This window comes from Seriola aureovittata, chromosome 6, assembly GCF_021018895.1.
Source record: "Seriola aureovittata isolate HTS-2021-v1 ecotype China chromosome 6, ASM2101889v1, whole genome shotgun sequence".
In the NCBI taxonomy this organism is placed as follows: domain Eukaryota; kingdom Metazoa; phylum Chordata; class Actinopteri; order Carangiformes; family Carangidae; genus Seriola; species Seriola aureovittata.
This window is the reverse complement of record NC_079369.1, coordinates 6,880,340-6,898,387: the sequence shown is the minus strand read 5'-3', so window position 1 is coordinate 6,898,387 and position 18,048 is coordinate 6,880,340. Positions and strand designations below refer to the sequence as shown.

Genomic DNA, 18,048 nt, shown 5'->3' with positions numbered 1-18,048 from the left:
GCTTACATTCATTGTAAAATGTGTTGGCTTATTTTGTTTAGTCAGAAAATTTGTCTTAACGAAACATTACTTCACCAGGCTACAGTTACAATCACATCCATCACAGTGCAGATGTTGGCTTTTTATTGCTAATGAAATTAACAGCTGTAGGTTAATTTGCAGTGATGGGTCAGTACAGGAAAACATTTCTTGTGTAATTTCAAATGTTTGCCACCTACAACAGGGTTCAACACTGGGTTGTAAATATAACAACCAACAGGGGGGCTAGTGATGTTTCTTGGGGGTTGTGTAGAAGGAAAAAAAAAAACATTTCTGTTACACAAAATACATTTTTTAAGCATGTTTATATGTTAATACCTGTTGACCAAACAATGAGAATGGTGCCAAGTGAACAGGCCTTTGGTTTAAGGGGTTGTCAGGAAAAAAAAAAGGTTGGGAATTACTATGTTAGACTATTGCAATGACATACTTTTTTGGATAACCCTTAATTTAGCTGTAGCTGTACGTTGATATAAGTTTTTATTAATGTATTTGTCTACAACCATAACTCCTCTGTAAACAGATAATGGATGACAATATAGAAAAACACAACTATAGTGATATAAACTATGTCTTCATAGGAGAAGTTCCTAAAATGTCTTATATCTGCTTACAACTACATGTTAATATACTGCTAATAAACGCAGAGTAGGAGGCCTTTATCTCCAACTCACCAGTACAGTTTCAGTGTGGGACGTTGTGTAACACTGCCACCTGGTGGCGACGTGGAGCACCTGTAGGGGGAGGAAGTGGACACGGCAGGCCAGAGAGGGAATCGAAGGAAAAGGGCGGAGGAAAGGGAGCTACCGAGGGGATTGAGAAAATGACAAACCACTGTGACTTTTAGCAGGGGGATAAATTATTATATTTAATTTTCATTTCGCAGGACTTTACAGACACTTGAAGCTACTTTGTCTCCGGTGAAAGGCATATGGCCACAAGGTAAGTCAGCTCGGTCGGCAGCCAGTAAACACAACAGACGACGTACTGTATGAAGCTAGCTGGCTGCTTTAGCTAACCTACAGAGCAAGGTGTACAGTGGTTTGCTAAGCAGCTAGCCCTGTCGAGATGGATGTGACCACATCGTTGCGGATATGGTGACCTGAATAACCCCAGCATAATCATTGTAGGAGGTATCTAAACGGAGCTGTCATCCAGAGCTTTTAGCTGGTTTTACTGCGGTCAGATCTGACTGTTTTCTCACTAGTGTTAGGGGGGAAAAAGGCAGCGACATCATGAAAGACCGATTGTGTAGAAGAAGTGACTGCCTGCGTGGCCAAACCTGTGAAGGCTGAGCTGTATCAACACCAGATGAACCCTTGTGTGTAACGTTTCAGGTCGCTGATGGTTAAGTTATCACGGCTTTGACGATAATAACCGCTAACGCACGTTCACCAGGGCAGAGTCCGTTTACCGTCAGTTAAACGTGGCAGTGTGTTAATTTTACTGCCGTGATGTGTTCACAAGATGCAAAGCTGACATGCAGCGCCCCATGTTTCAGCCCGCCTTTAACAGGCGGATTAATTCATCATGAGGTGTTGCAGTTATATGAACATCACACAGGCTGAGGCCATTTCTCTCTATAGCAAGGTTGGACCGTGAAGGCAGAGGGTTGTGTTAGGGCCACCACCTCACCTGACCCCCCACCCCCACCTGCACCACAGCAGGACTACATGTTCATCGCCACCTCACTGGGAACTGCCAGGGTCAATAAAAAAGACAAAGTTTCTCCTTTACCCAAATCCAGTGTTGGAGAAGAAGAGGTGTTATTAAGTGAAACAGAAGTTTGCATGCTGTAAATGTGGCCCCTCCGCTTTAACACAGCCCAGCCTATACTCTTGCTGCACATACAGTTAAGGGCTGTTTAAACTGTCAGCCAAGGCTTCACTCCCCGTTTTGCACAGTACATGTTCTGTGGTGCGGCGTACTTTTGGATGTACACACACACACATGTACACAGGGCAGATTGTGACATCCTGATGTAGTTACAAATGCTGGACAGGCTTCAGCTTTGCTGCAGTACTGAGTCACCATTTACCCTGAGGGGAAACAAGCAAGAGGGACAGCAAATCAATCAGTGTCCTCTCCACATATTATTGACAGTACACTTTTTTATCTTGCTCTCTTTCTCTTCCCTCTCCTTGTTCTCTTCTTTCTCCCCTTCCCACCCAACCTTCTGTTATTTATGTTCCCCACTCTCTCTCCAGGTGACTGCCTGTTTGCTCAGATAGTAGCTCCATCACCACAGTCTGTCAAGGCCAAGCAGGTGGGTGGGTGACGGGCAGTTACAGGGGCCATGCATCAGGGGTGAGGGGGATTCGTAGCGGGGGAAACAAACAGCGTCGTGTGAGGAGGGGTTCAGGGCCGGTCGGTGTGGAGATGAAGCTCAAACAGCGCATGGTGGTGCTGTGTGCCGTGCTCCTCCTGCTGGGCCTGGCCAAAATCTTCCTTTTGGATGGAGGTGAAGGATCTGCCGCCAGCCGACGGGACCTCAGAGCGTTCCGCAAGGTCAGGGTCAGGGATTTTCTATGTTGAGTTTTGTTTCAAAATGTGTAAATAAAAAAAAATCACACTCTGATTGGGACAACTAATTAAGGTAGTTATATCTAATAATAATATGTAATACTCCAGTTGCAACTGGTATAAAGTTACAGTCTGCTTGAGAGCATTTGCAGACGTGCTTATCATTACACACTGTAATTATCACCCAACCCTAACAGATGGAATCTGGCCTTTCTCTGTCCCGCGGAGCTCGCCTCACCCACACCCTCCAGTCTCCATGGGAGATTGCGAGCCAGTGGGTGGGCCCGAGAGAGGTGTACCCTGAGGAGACCCCAGAGCTGGCTGCTGTGCTCACTGCCCTCAGCACTTCCAGGATAGAGCGGGCAGATGTGGGTTATAAGGGCACTCAGCTCAAAGCCCTTTTGGTGCTGGATGGGGGACAGAAAGTGGTGTTCAAACCCAAAAGGTCAGCAGTGTTAAAAATCAGATTGCACACATGTATTTTGTGCTTAAGAGTGGTTCAGCTTTCTTAGTTTTGTTCTTTCCACCTTTCCTCAGATATAACAGAGACTATGTTGTTGAAGGCGAGCCATACGCTGGCTATGACAGACACAACGCGGAGGTGGCGGCTTTTCACTTGGATAGGTGTGTAGGGATTGCTATTGTAGTGTCTGAAGTTTATTCTTACAGACTCTGATCTGTCAATGGAGCAGAACTGTAATAATTGTCTGGTATCATCTCCTGTCCACTCTGCAGGATACTGGGTTTCAGGAGAGCGCCTCTTGTGGTGGGGCGATACGTCAACCTGCGAACAGAGATTAAACCCGTGGCCACAGACCAGCTGCTGAGCACCTTCCTCATGCAGGGTGAGTATCGGTCTACTCTTTCCTTCCTCTTTCTTACTCTCTCTCGTTCCTCCAATGGTGTTATTGTCTGGATTATTTCCGTTTCTTTTGACCTGTTTGTCCACTTTCTATCTCTCTCTTATCTCAGTTTTCACTCGTCAGTTATATTCTCAATTCCTGTCTCACTCACTTTTGTGGTGTTTTTCTCTCTGGCTTTTTTTTCAGTCAGCACATTAGATCAGGATACACCCTGCCGAGTCTTGTTTGGTCAGGGTGTGGAACTGTACAGTTAACACAGTATCTTCAGGTCAGGTCAAGGTTATGCTTCTCACAGACACATTTGTTAGAGTAGATAGAAATAGCAAATAATGCATACAATAGATTCTTGTATGTTTTTTATCTTAGATTGAAGATAGATTCTATCTTACATGGAGCTACCTATCAAAGGCAGAGAAGCTAAGCATCCTAAAGTCAGGAAAAGTGCAACTCAGGAACTGAATGATCAACTGCATACATTATCCCTGCAATAAGCACTACATTTGTTAAAGGGAAAGTCCAGCAATTTTACACTGAAAGGTCAGGTTGTCAGTCATCGGGACTCTACCACTAAACATGTGAAAAACAGTTATGTAATGCATTCTGGATGAGCTGTCTATAGTGTGAGAAAATAACCTCAGATGATGTCATAAGCTTTGGGTTAGAACCTATAGATTAATTATAGAAATCTGTTGGCATGGGGAAAAACAAGGGGATTTACTAAGTATGGAGGTTTTAATGCAAAGAGTTTATTGGTTGCATTTTGGGAAATGTAGGATTCAGATTTCTTAAGAGTTTCCCAGGGACTGAAATTCAGTCCTTTTGTTACTTGTATCCTGACCTTCTCTGATTCTAACCATTCTTCTCTTTTTATCTGTCTCTTTCGATTTCCAGTAACTTCATGGCTGTGTAATATTTAATCGCTGTAGTTTTCCTGTAGGACTGTGTCAGAGAGGTGTTGATTCAATTCTGTCATCATTTTTGAGTTGTCACGCTCTCATAAGGGTAGACAATATGACAGTATGAATATGTCTACCATCTGAAATTTTTCTATACCGTTTATATCATGGTAGCTCTCCCTTAAATATCTCTGGGTATATATGGCTATAATGGGAAATGTTGCATATCAATAGAAGCAGGATTTCATTTTTCACATTTTAGATTTTTAAATGTATTTATTTATTTACTTTTATTAATTCAATAACCGTCCTTCATTTGTCAGGTATTAGTATTTACTATACACATAAAAAGTTTCTGACTTGATTCTTCAGAAAGTTTAATGCTATTACTACTATTTATAAAACAAACTATGGATTTATTTTAGTGATAACATTTTTTGGATGGAACATGGTGAACATATTTTGAGTGTTTTAAAAAATAATTACTGTTCTCTAAAGTATCTTCAAATATAATTAAGATTTGACAAAGTAATTACGGAATGCTGAAAAGTTTTCAGAATACATGTAAAGGAAATACTGCACACATCTGAGTGTAAATTCAACAAGTTCAACGCGAGCATTTTAGACTGCTTTTACAAAAAAACATACCGTTAGCATATTGTTTATTGGTTGTGCAAATAAAACTAATAACAACTAGAAAAGCACTATAGAGATGCTATACAGGAGAATGAGCTTACAAATGGTGGCAGGTAATGAAATGCATGTTACACTATCCCATAAGGTCACCATACATGTGAGTGATAAAAACTGTACATTTACTGTTAGCTGAATTTGCTCCTTGGAGTCACATTTTGTCTCAAATGGCAACACATTTGATTGGTGTTTTGCCGCAACAGAAATTTATCACTTTAATAGCATTTTTTTTATATTCTATATACTAAAGACATAAAGTAACATGCTTGTTTGACACAAACCCAGCAAAAAGTACATCATCATTTTTATATATATTCTTTCTCAGTGAAAAGGAATTGATTTTCCAAAAAGAAATTTCCATTCCATCTGAAATTGTGACTCATATCGCAATTGCAACACCTGTTGAAATATTTACAATATGAATTTTTTTTTTTGCATATCGTTCAGCCCTACATTATGATGATGGTGTTGAAATGATGATGATGAAAGTGTGTGATTGGCCTCACTCTCTCTTTTTTTAAACAGAATTAAAGTAGCTGAGGTGACTTTGTGAAGCCTGAAACTCGCTTTTTTTGCTGCTTGCGGCTTTAATTTTGCGTGACTGAGCGGCTTCTTTCTGGTGAGCGCAAAAAGGTGTGAACCAGCAAATTGCTGCTTGCTGCAATATTTTACTGATATAAATGGATGTTGAGGGCTTATCTTCATCAGTTGGACCAGGTCTGACCTGAAAAAACTAAATCTCTATGTATTCAGTAGATGAGTGTGGGCAGCACAATCTTACATAGATTAATGTTGTGATGATACAGAGTAGTAATGAATAAACATTACATTATGCAACCGTTACGGTGTCTTTTAGTCACTATTATGGGTTAAAGTCAGCGTCTTTGCTGCTGCACGTTTTATGCTGTTAGCCCATGTTGTTATAAATGTGTGTCAGTCTGGTGTTTCTCCTCGTCACATATAGAATTTCTTATGCTGATTTTTTCTTTTTTTTTCTTTGCTGATTCTCTTGCTGTTTGCATTCACACATACGATGTATATTCTGTAAGTTACCTTGTGTTATCTGTCACTTACTGCCAATCAGTGTTTGAGTCATCTCACTAACGGCCTTTGCCATTGTGGTTTACAGGCAGTGGACAGAATACTTCCCACTACCACAGTAGCATAAGCAGCTACACAAATGTATCATTAGTTTTCAACAGAGATGTTAAATGAGGAATGAGTCAAAAGAGCTGGTTGCAAAGGATCCAAATACAAAGATTTACCACTAGATTCAATTTAGTTATACATAAAGCTTTGGTTTGGAAATATATCACTGAAATTTCTGTCATCACCACAATGAAACCACAGTGGAGGTGGATAACGCTAACTGCAACAGAAACATATTCTCTAGAAAAGCATTTTCTGCATTCAATGAAAGCACTTTCTACTAAGAAAGTAGTCCCACTGAAAGCAGACTATTCTAATGATTGTCCACAGTGGTTGTGAGAAAATGATGAGGATTTCTGTAATGTGGGCGAACCAAAAACTTTTAAAGCTATACGAGTAAACAGGACCAGAGGTTACATATACATATACATATATACATATACATACATATACATATATACTATATGTATACTATATATCAGTGCAATAGATAAAGCAAAGTAGATCTTTTGGCAGCATGTTGTGGCGCAGCAGTGAAACACAGACTCTGACATGATGAACTTTGTTAGCTCTCCAGTGTAATCGTGTATTTGTGGGTTCAAATCCAGTGTGAGTAATGTGAACTTTCTTTGCCTCACAGGTGATGAAAACTAATGTATGAGATAAACAGTGGGTCCAAAAGTTGTCTCAGATTTTTGGATAAAACCGTATTAGTTGCAGCATGACATAACATTGAACGATAAGAGGGACCCTGGTTAGGTTATTTATTTCATAGCAAGAAAATAAAGTAATTTGTTTTTTCTCCTTGTTAAAGTAAGTTGGATTTTGTTAATTAGTTTGCTCAAATTAAAAGCCTCAACATGGTTAAAGTTCAGTTTAAATACTTTCAGACTGACTGACTGTCCCTCTTGCAATTTTTGTTGGAAGATCTCTCTATAATATCTATATCTTTATTTCTGTTTAAGTGACATTTAAAGTGACAACAATTTGTGGGTGTGTTGACTGTATTTGATATTTTTTTAAAATGTATGAGCTTAGAATTTAAGGTCACAATAAGTCCATGATTTATTGAAGATTTTCCAAAGTTCGAGGTCATGTAATAGAAAACTTTGTTTCCAGCTCTTTTCTCATGACTGGCTCATGTGTGTTCACACAGTTTAAATGAGCACTCATCTCCTCCCTACCTGTATTCACACATTTCTCTGTGGTGCAGTTTTACGTTGTGCTGTTGAAATGATTTTCCAGCCATGCAGCAGTAATTTAAGTCTGTCTATGAAACAGATCCTAAGAATCTGCCCTGTGTTTTTTGATGAGCCAATTAGTCATTGAACAGAAATTAATCAGTGGCTGTTTTCATAATTTATTTAATATTTCAGCAATCAAAACATTTGCTGTTTTTAACCTTTCAAATGTGAAAATTAAAGCATCATGTGACCGAAAATAAGGTGTTGGGGTTGTTGGTCAAATAAGCCTTATACAAACATCTCTTAGGACAATCGGGACTGTTAATGGGCTTTTTTTGTTATTGTTTTATCAAATAAAAGGTTTGTTAATGAATTGTTGATGTGTTTGGAATAAAACATGATTATGGTCTACATTACATGATCAGAAAATGTTAAAATGTGAAATGTCATGAGAACAGAAAGCACAGGTGGCCAGTGATATCTTTGACCCTCAGAGGATGATCATCTGCTTTTGGACTGTGTGTGTGTGTGTGTGTGTGCGTGCGTGCGTGCGTGCGTGCGTGCGTGCGTGTCGTCTGTGTAAGGACTACATCTGGGTGTTCAGGTGAGGCAGATGTATTGATGAAAACAGTCAATGTATTCTGCTTCTGAGTCGTTATCTTCTGATGGGGCGTTTTGGGTGTGTGTGATTGGGAATGGGGACGCGCTCTTTCATTTCACTTTCCTTGAGTCTTTTCACTGAGAGAATGTGGCAGATGACTTCATACTGTACCTCCTTACAGAGGTGTGTTCGAATCTCTGTCATATCTCATCATCACTGATAAGACGTCATAGTCAGGTGGATTTATTGTCATGGGTACCATTTTTTCCTTTCTCTCCAGGTAATAATACATGTTTCTATGGGAAGTGTTATTACTGTCGGGAGAGTGAGCCAGCATGTGCAGAGGGAGAGATAATGGAGGGATCATTAACCCTTTGGCTGCCAGACGTCTGGCCGTTGCAGAAACACAGACATCCCTGGGGACGCACGTACAGAGAGGGGAAACTGGCCAGGTGGGTGTCGTGTGAGTCCAGAAATGATCTTTACGGTTGTTTAATTAGTTTTCAAAGTCAAAAAATTATTGTGTTTGATAAATAGCAGAAGGACATGGAAATGTTGTGCAAATGCACAATGCAGTTTTTCCATCATGGACGTATTTTATTGTCAGGGGGTGCAGAAAGACTGATTTGTTGTTTCCTGCTGTTAAAGTGCAATGACGCCCCCCCTACTCCTACCTGCTTTATTCTGAGAAAAGCTTCCTGGGGTGGGAGGGTGAATTAAGCCACTCAGATCTTGGATATCCTGAGTGATGACAGTAAGATGACAAAGACAATTTATGGCTGTGTTAAAACTAAGCAAACCTAGCATCATAAACAAAGCATTAATTATTTACATGTAATATTCAGTACATTTACAATAATCACTCAGAAATATAAGAAAAAAAACAAATTTGAACAATTGGGATACCAAGGATCATTTCTATTTGGGCTCCTTTACTAATCCTTGGTCTGTAACTTTGAGTTTATTAATACATAATTTCAATGCAAATTCCAGTAATTAATTTCAGTAGTTTCTTTTTTTTAATAAAACAATTTATTAGTTGATTATAATGAAAAATACTGCCTGTTTTGATCAGGTTTTTACAGGTCTTCATCAGGGCTCAAAGTGGGACAAAATGCATCAGTTTGACCATTTCATATGTTAAAGCCGAAGCTATATACCTTCATTTTAAAAAATGCACTGCAACTTTGTCTACAGACAAACATGCAATTCAATAAATGAAGAAGCAAGTTTCCAATAATAAACTAATAGCATTTCCTTGAGTTTAAATTGAGCTTTTCTTTCAAGGACATTCCTTTTTCCCCATAAGAAGTATCAAATTGCATTGTTCTTTCCAGGAAACTTAATTGAAATTATGAGGAAATTAGATAAGATAAAATGTTATCAATTACTTTTTATTCCTGAGCATCATGAAAGAGGTCCACTGACCTAGCAAAGCAGGTTTATGTGCAACATTTTCTCCCTACCAAACTGTACTATGTGATCTGATGGACCCTACTTAGGAAGTAGCGCTCCAGTATGTGAAAACGTGATGGTCAAGCCTAACCTAACCTAACATTTTAATTTAGGTACACCAGCACATAATTTAGGTTTGCGTAATTATGTGCTTTTCACCGTGCCCTTTGGAACAGCAATAATACATTTTAAGTGTTACCTTTGTTGTCTGTTTAATCATAACTGAGCCACATAAACTGGACAAGTAATTCTTTGTGGAAACGATTATAATAATGTATCATTCAAAGGGACCAGACTAGTACTTTTACTTTTATACTTACACTACATTTTACTGCTAATACTAATGCACTTTTACTTAAGTAGGATTTTTCATGCAGGACTTTTTTTCTTGAAGAATAAGCAATCAGTGTTTTGATTCATTTTGAATTGCTGGCATATTTTAAGGTTGTAATGTCATTTGAGGAGGAGTACAGGGTGCGGTTTCACACATACAGACTTATTTATTTTCACTTTGAGCACATTCACTTTGAAATAAAATGATAGATACCACATTAAAGTGCAAGGTCTCAGATTTAATTTGAGTAGGCTTACATGACTATAGAAAAATCTGTGAGGCAGAAATTGCCCCCAAAAAAATCAAACTCAGCTTATTGTCTCTGATGATGTCAGATGTTTAACGGGAAACCTGCTTAGCTCAGCAGTGATGATGCCTCACAACGGGCGATATGAACATCATCAGACTTCAATTGCAGAAGTTCAGTTGCGTTGCAAGTGCAGACATGTAAATTATGTAATATTATAAAAAATATGCAAGATAGGATCCTGGAATTGTCGCTCTCACACACTGTTGAGAGCCATGCAGAAATCGCTGATTGCAGAACTACTGTTGAGAGCTAACAAGACACTTTGTCTAATGTTGACGCTAAAACAAATCCCCAATCGAGTATCCCAGACAGTGCTGTGTGACCACAACATATAGTCCAGCCCGTCATATGGAAAGAACTATGAGGCAGACATACGTAGCCCATACCAGTGTTGTGCCAGTTCATACTTATAAAGAACTAGTTCAAAGTTCAGTTCATACAGAGTAAAATGAACTAGTTCATGTTCATTTGTTCCGTTTTTTTTTTTAAATAAAGGCAGATATTCTTTTTCAATAGAACCTCCTTCTACCCGTCCATCACCAGCCCCCAATCATTGCCACTCCCAAACTAAATTAATTATTGTATACCACTGAAGAATCACAGAACCTGCTTCAACTGCCCAAACGAACTGGCTTCAGCAGTAATAGATGCATCTGTACCGTCTGTGCCGCCTGAACCGCAAGCATGAGCCAAGCTCGGCCGTCACTATGGAGACGTCACGCGGCGTGCCGAAAAACTGTTGTAAAACATTAGCAGAGGTTCATAAAACGTTCACGTTCATCACAGAGAATTTGCCTTGATCATTTCACACTCACTCAGTTGTCGTTAAATATTAAGCAAAAGTTGACTATGCAAAATAATTGAAGAGTGAATTTTGACAGACTTTCACTTAAAAAAAAAAAAAAATCTATTTCAACTTCTCAATGGCGAGAAGCTGAATTTGTTCACACACTAGATGTTTAACGGGAAACCTGCTTAGCTCAGCAGTGATGACCACTCCCATCTGAACAGCGTCAGATTTAAATTGCAGAAGTTCAGTTTCATCTTTAAGTCCAGAAATGAAATCTTATGTAAGATTATCAAATTACGCAAGGTAGGATCCTGGAAATGTCGCTCTCACTTTTGATATCAGGCCAAGTACGTGTTTATTTGTGACCCTGTTTGTGAGACCACATTGTTGACTAAGATTGTTGTTGTTATAAATATTGTGGTGTTAAAACTGACAAGTAGGAACCTCATCTGCTTTAGATGATGAGGGTCTGTGACTCAGTAGCCACTGCCGACTGCAGGGAGGACGTCCAAGTTGTAGAATGAAGATAACAATAAAGTCGCAGAGTAAACCTGTATACAAGGAAATAAACTTTCTCTCACACAGACACAAACGCACCAGAAAACATGCAGACATACATATACATAAATGCCAGCTCATAGGTTTTCTGTCATGTTTTATCAGCATCAGCACTTTAAATAATTTTTCTACATTTCTACTTTCTCAACAGACACCGAAACAAACACCACCTACATGGTAGATTTTGACCGGATTGTAATGGATTTGCATGTGTTTTAACCATCCAGGTGGGAGTATGATGAGAGTTACTGCGAGGCAGTGAAGAAAATGCCTCCATATGATGCAGGGCCAAGGCTGCTAGATGTCATAGATACGGCCATATTTGATTATCTCATTGGAAATGCTGATCGACATCACTATGAGAGCTTCCAGGATGACGGCGGTGCCAGCATGCTCATCCTACTCGACAACGCAAAGAGGTGAGCAATAAACTGAAGGATTTTAACTCAAAATCCTTTTTTTGTCCTTTGGTAGTTGTATTACTATTATCATTCTTTTTTTAAATAACAAGACATGAATCACATTTAGTTGTTTATATCGAGCAGATTTCATAAACACAGTTACAAAAATAAATGATTTATAACATAAAGATGAATTTAAAAAAACACCCTCTGAGGTTTTTTTCCTGAAATTGGAAAATTCGTCACTGTTTAAATTGACTTTGATTCATTGGGAGTCCCCTTTAAATTTGGACTCATTAAACCACTCTGGTGCAGGAGGGGGAATTTAGTGGAAACGTCTGCACTTTATTCAGACAACATGTTTTGTCTCATCAGCACAACATTCTGATAATTTTTAATAAGTTCAGTTTTCATCTCATATTTGAAGTCTAATTTTCATTTTCATTTTCAATTACAGTTTATGTTGACATTTTCTGGCATGATCATCATTTTCAAGAACTCACTTATTGCCATTGAAACTACTTACTAAGCTGAGTCATGGGAGCAGCCACTTCCATGAAGTGAGGACACTGAGCCGTTGATGCCGTCTGTGAACTTATTTTGTTTTCAATGATCAGTGGAAGTCAGTGGAAACTTTACTGCCTGCTTGATGGCTGTTTTTCCAACTGAACTACTGAACTTATATCATTTTCATTTTGAATATATTTTATAACAAAAACAGAGGTGTTACAGTCATCTGAGCAGCTCAATTTCGTTCGTTTTCCAGGTTGAGATTGGGTTTCAAGATTCTTGCTCACTGCTTCCAACAGTTTAGTTGTTTCCTTCCAGTCAGTGTCATTTCATACTACAATTAGGTCGGGACAATCAACTGAAAACAAACCAAAACTGACATCATCAGGTTTTCATTGAGTTAATTGAAGTCATTTCTTTGTGTTCAGGAAATTCATTCCTTTAGACAAACTGTTGTCTCCAGCTTTAATGTGGCTGGAAGTGTCTATTAAATGGGAATGACCTGGTTTTCTGCATACATTGGTCATAAGAAATGATCTGATCTTCATCTAAGTCACAAGTATAGACAAACAATTATTTTTAAATAATTAATAATAAATAGTAGTGAATGGCCTTTGGGAATAGAAACTGTTTAGGAGTCTGGTGGTTCGAGTTTTTAATGACCTGTTGCGTCTACCTGACGACAGGAGGTCAGGGTGAGAACAGTCTTTGACAGTGTTTTTGGCTCTGGACAGGACAAGTCTTGGATTGAAAGAAGAGAGCAGCAGATGATTTTCTGTGCTGTGTTAATAACCCTCTGTAGAGATGTTTTGTCTGCTGCTGACAAACCAACATACTGCGCACACTGTGACACAGTATGTTAAGACACAGACTCGTTTTACTTGTAACACTTTGAAGTGTATAAGATTATGTCTGACATGGGCCGAACAGTTGTGTATAGTCTTTAAACATTCATCTCATCCCTCATCATTTAATTCTATGTTCAGTTAGTCCACCCATGCCTGCTGAAGTCCTGCTGTGTTCATTAAAGTTCTGTAATGTAGGATCCAATAAAGAACAACAAAAGAGGTGACTGCCCCGCAGGTAATGAAATCAAATGCATATAGTCCCTCCAGGGAGCTAATGTTTGTCCAAGATTTAAAAATTAGGCACATGCTTCCTGACATAGTCTCAAATTTCTAAATATCTGGATAAACTTGATGCAGGGATATTGTAAGCAGCCTGTAACTGTTCCCATTAATGTGTAGGTCACCTACATTACAGATACCTCTGTTTCCAGATGTTATCATTCAGGCCAGGAAGGATTTGCTTTAATATATTTCCAGATTTTTAAGCATAATGCCAAATACAAAGCCGTTACTAAAATATGCCTTTAGAACTGCAGTGGGGCTGTTGAAGAGAGTAGGGAAGGAAGTCTTCTTAAAAAACAAGTGGTCAATGAGTAATCATCCACCACCATGTAAGGATGGATATATGAGGAACACTACATTTTGTTGTTTGGTAAGTTAAAACCACCTGCATCCTGTGGTTTCGATAAGTATTTTTAGTAATTCTGAGGTAATTCTGAGTTAATTCTTTATTAGTATAAGTATAAGAAATTAATCCAGTTGCTTAAAGTAAAATCAAGCAATAAAACATGAAAGCACGACAGTACAATCATCTTGATTACATTAATCTTCCAGACCTGAGAGATTAGAGGAGTCTTCCAAAAGTCAATATTACATTTAAGGAGTTCAATTTTGTCTTGCCAGTTCAATCGAAGGAGGTCATCTGGATTGTTATTCAGCTTTTTTTTTTTTTTTTTTTAAGTAATGGACTGTAAAGAAGTCATATTAACCCCTTCAGAAACTGGCATTAATCCATTCCCAGTTGAGAGAAAATCCTGAGAGACCAGCATAGTTGTGGGATGGAGATGTATCAAAGTATGTCATCAGCCTATAACACAAGGAGACCTTTATATCTATACATGTCAGCGGGACATATTGGAGGGTTTTGGTTCAAAGACTGCAAACAGGAACGTGGGGGAAAGGGCAACCTTGATTGTTCCCACGATGAATTGCAAAAGGGTGAGCAATATTTTGATCAGTGATAATTGAGGAAGTTTGATGTGAGTAATTGACCTCAATCCATTTCATTTTCCATCTTCAGTTAATCAGAAAAAAAACAAAAACTAGAGGTCTGCTTCATTGACAATATACCGTATGTAAAAAGATACTGTTTCATTCACTCTTACCAAGCTCAGTGCAACAGTTAATAAAACAGTAATAAAAATTTACAACTTTTTCAGCTTGTCCCAGAAGCAGTTTGAAAGTTTGTTGACTCCTCAGGAGAGTAGATCAGGTAGCAGGGAAATTGCTGTTATAACAAACACGCTATCCACGCTCGGTTGTGGGCAGCTGAAAGAAAAACTCTCTTCTGCTTCAGTTGATTTCTGCAATGCCATGGCCAGCAAAGTGTGGCTAATGCATGTTGATGGCTTCTCTTAACCACAGCGCAGACAGGCCTCCAGCTCCAGTTTCCTTACTGCGGTTTTAAGTTGTAATTTGTGTGTGTGTGTGTGTGTGTGTGTGTGTGTGTGTGTTGTGTGTGTGTGTGTGTGTGTGTGTGTGTGTGTGTGTGTGTGTGTGTGTGTGTTTTTTTTATCGTGTAGCTTTGGGAACGCAGCTCTGGATGAACGAAGCATCCTCGCACCACTCTACCAGTGCTGCATGTGAGTACTCAAACTGTCAAATCTTAATTTTCGTCTAATTTTGATAATTTTTTTAACTATAATATGTCGCATGTTTCATCTCTCTGTCAGGGTTCGTGTGTCCACATGGAACAGGTTAAACCTGCTGAGAAGTGGAGCTCTGAGTTCAGCAATGCGGCAGGCTCTGGCATTCGACCCTATCCACCCGGTCCTGGCTGACCCACACCTTGCAGCCCTGGACAGGCGTCTGTCCGGAGTCATAGCAACTGTTAAGCAGTGCATGGAAGCACAGGGCCCGGACAACACTCTAATAGAGGACCGAATGAACCTGCCGCATCCCTAGAAACAAGGGAGAGGAGAAAATGGCAAAAAACAGGAACAACCAGGACTTCACTTCCTGAGCCTGGAGAAGAGGAGAGGGACATGGAAGGTGACTGAGCAAATGGATCAGCCCCGGTGTTAAAGAATAAGAGCTGCAGAGTGAGTAAATGGATCAGCAGGGTGGAACAAAGACTGTGCATTTCTTCTGCCCTTGTTCCTTCCTTGTTTGTAACTCTGACAAGACTGGTTCTCAAAAAAGAATCAATGAATTCAAAGTGTTGGAACTGTGTCACTTTTCAGCTATAAAAACATACTCTCAGGACTGTTGTGCACTAGAGAACAGTATCTGCTGTAAGAACCCCCCTCGTCTACTACTACTGGTTGTGACCACACTCCTGCCATGTGCCAGATTCAGATTTCTTAGGATTCAGCTAAGAGGAAGAGATGGAGCTTGGAGAGATGCAGACACTCAAAAGAGCAGGAGGGAAGATAAAAAAATGAGCCACCAACATCTGGATGGAAGACACTGTACAGCTGTTTCAGGCTGTTTGGAGCTTACAGTCCAAGAAACTGAAAATACGTTATAGAACTGAAAATGCCTCTTTTTTTTTTTCTCCTTGAGCTGAAATTTAACTTTGACTGGAAAAAGAAGAAAATCAACTCAGCCCTACCCCATCAGTGTGTACATATTTAACTAAGTAGTGACATAGAATTATGAGAAAAAAGAATATAAATTTGTGGATAATAATATTAAATAAGCTTGTGTGTGTGTGTGTGTGTGTGTGTGTGTGTGTGTGTGTGTGTGTGTATGAGTGTATGAGAGTGTGTGTATGAGAGTGTGTGTATGAGAGAGTGCGTGCGTTCGTGCGCGCGTTCCATATTGTGCCGGAAATTAGAAGGCTACTGACATGACAGACTTGAAGTGGGGGGACAAAGAGGTCAGGTGTGTGGGTTCATCTTCAGCATTAAACTATGATCTATTTCATTGTGGTTCTCACTCTGCCTTCTTTTCTTCCATGCATTCACCACTTAAAAGCTCAGCAGCTGTTTTAAGATGGGTATTGTTGTTGTCAGTGCTACTATTTTCATGTTGGAAGGGACTTTCACTTTATTCTTACTTTTAGTTGCTCAGATATTTTTATCTTTTTCAGATTTGATCTGAGAAGCATTACAGGTCATATCTGGGAAACACTGGTTGTAATTTATGATAACTAGTTTTAGTTTTCCTCTTTCCTCGTCTCATTTTCTGTAATGTTTGTTTTCTTTTTTCCAAATTTGAATCACTTTTCATGTCCTAAATTCCGTTCATATTCAAGACAGCAGTAGCTCTTTTTAGTCACATATTAGTAAAACATGTGATTGCAAACAACTGAGTCCGTGCCAATGGGATTACACTTGTTGCCATTACATGAGATTGTCTCAAAAAACTGCATTCCAGGGTCATTCTCACTGTGTGAGATACTTGGCCGCAGCTTTGATAAGAGGTCGGAGGCTTTTTGGTTGTTTAGAGATTTAAGCAGATATCAGTGATGTGGAGCCAGGACCAGTACAGTTTGTACATCAAAACAAAAATAATCACTTTTATTTTGACACAGACTATGATTATTAAGGTGCTTTCAGGAGGTGTTTTCAGTTGTGGTTTGCACACCTGTTGAAACATCCAGCTAAGGTCTGATCCTCCAGTGTGGTAGAGACTTTTAAGAGCAGCTGGCTGTAAGCAGACTGAACTGAACTGCAAACAAACACAACATGTCTGATCCTTATGTTCAACGTGAACAAACGTTTAACCTCGGTTTTGCTTTTGCCACTTCTTTCACATCATGTTCGCATAATCAGGTTGCAAATGGTTTGTAAAAGGATGTGTGTGGGCTGCTGATGATTAACCCAATAAGACTTTCCTTCCACAAACTAAAACTTTCCTCACTCTTCTGCTGCTCGGTTCTTTATGTTAATGTTTGCTTAAACTGAAATACCCAGCTTGTCCAAAAAAACAAACAAAAAAAAAAACAACGGCTCTCTAAATCTGATAACTCCGTATTCCTTGAATCAATAATTTTGACCTGTGAATAGATCTAAGTGTTGTTACAGTACTTCTGGTGATGGGATTCCCCATTTTACCATGTGCTTCTGTTACAGATCATCTGTCACCACAGGAGTTTGTCCTTATCACTTGACATTTCCTTCATCAGGTTTGTTAACACTGGTAGTAGTGGTATCACGGTTATAAAGTGTACACTCTTATTCTCTGGTTTGAGTGAGTTGTGTTGTGTTGTGTTTGCTACACCCACAGAGGAGAAATGTAATTGTGAAACCATGTGGCTGCCCCCCCCCCCCTTTCCCACATGCAGATGTTCACTCTCAGCTGCCTGCTTGTCTTGCTGTCACATCCAGCCTCCCCTGTGTTTATGTGTGCAACACCTCAGATGATATAGGACAGCTGTTTCGTTTAAGCTAAGCAGGTGTTTTTGTTGGGACGTGTAGCAAAACATTGAAACTTTGAGAAAAAAACACTGCTTTTGTCATGTTGGGGCATGTCAGGACAAGTCAATTAATTAATGAATTTGTTTTTCTGATGTTTTCTATTGTGTTTTGGAAATAGCACATAATTAATTATTGTGACGTTTGTCTCTGTAGTTGCCATCATGCCATATAACACTCAGCTTTTATTACTGTCAGTAACTTTTTCTCCTCTTAAATCTCTTTAGTGGGATTTTTTTTTCTACTTCTGTTTC

General features: G+C 39.2%; 1 protein-coding gene across 1 annotated transcript; it reads left to right on the top strand.

Annotated features, from left to right (window-relative positions):
- Positions 1–797: 797 nt before the first annotated feature.
- fam20b (FAM20B glycosaminoglycan xylosylkinase) lies at positions 798–16,301 on the top strand. Its single transcript, XM_056379387.1, has 9 exons — positions 798–981; positions 2,247–2,547; positions 2,760–3,007; positions 3,100–3,186; positions 3,298–3,407; positions 8,229–8,400; positions 11,623–11,814; positions 14,957–15,016; positions 15,107–16,301. Exons 2-9 carry the CDS (start codon positions 2,419–2,421, stop codon positions 15,336–15,338), a joined length of 1,230 nt encoding a protein of 409 aa, XP_056235362.1. The 5' UTR covers positions 798–981; positions 2,247–2,418; the 3' UTR covers positions 15,339–16,301.
- The last annotated feature ends 1,747 nt before the right edge of the window (positions 16,302–18,048 follow it).

Coding starts and splice junctions, on each gene's coding strand:
- fam20b (XM_056379387.1), top strand. CDS start 2,419: ATGAAGCTCAAACAGCGCATGGTGGTGCTGTGTGCCGTGCTCCTCCTG. Junction 3,187..3,297: donor GCGGCTTTTCACTTGGATAG/GTGTGTAGGGAT, acceptor TCCACTCTGCAG/GATACTGGGTTTCAGGAGAG. Junction 15,017..15,106: donor CCACTCTACCAGTGCTGCAT/GTGAGTACTCAA, acceptor TCTCTCTGTCAG/GGTTCGTGTGTCCACATGGA.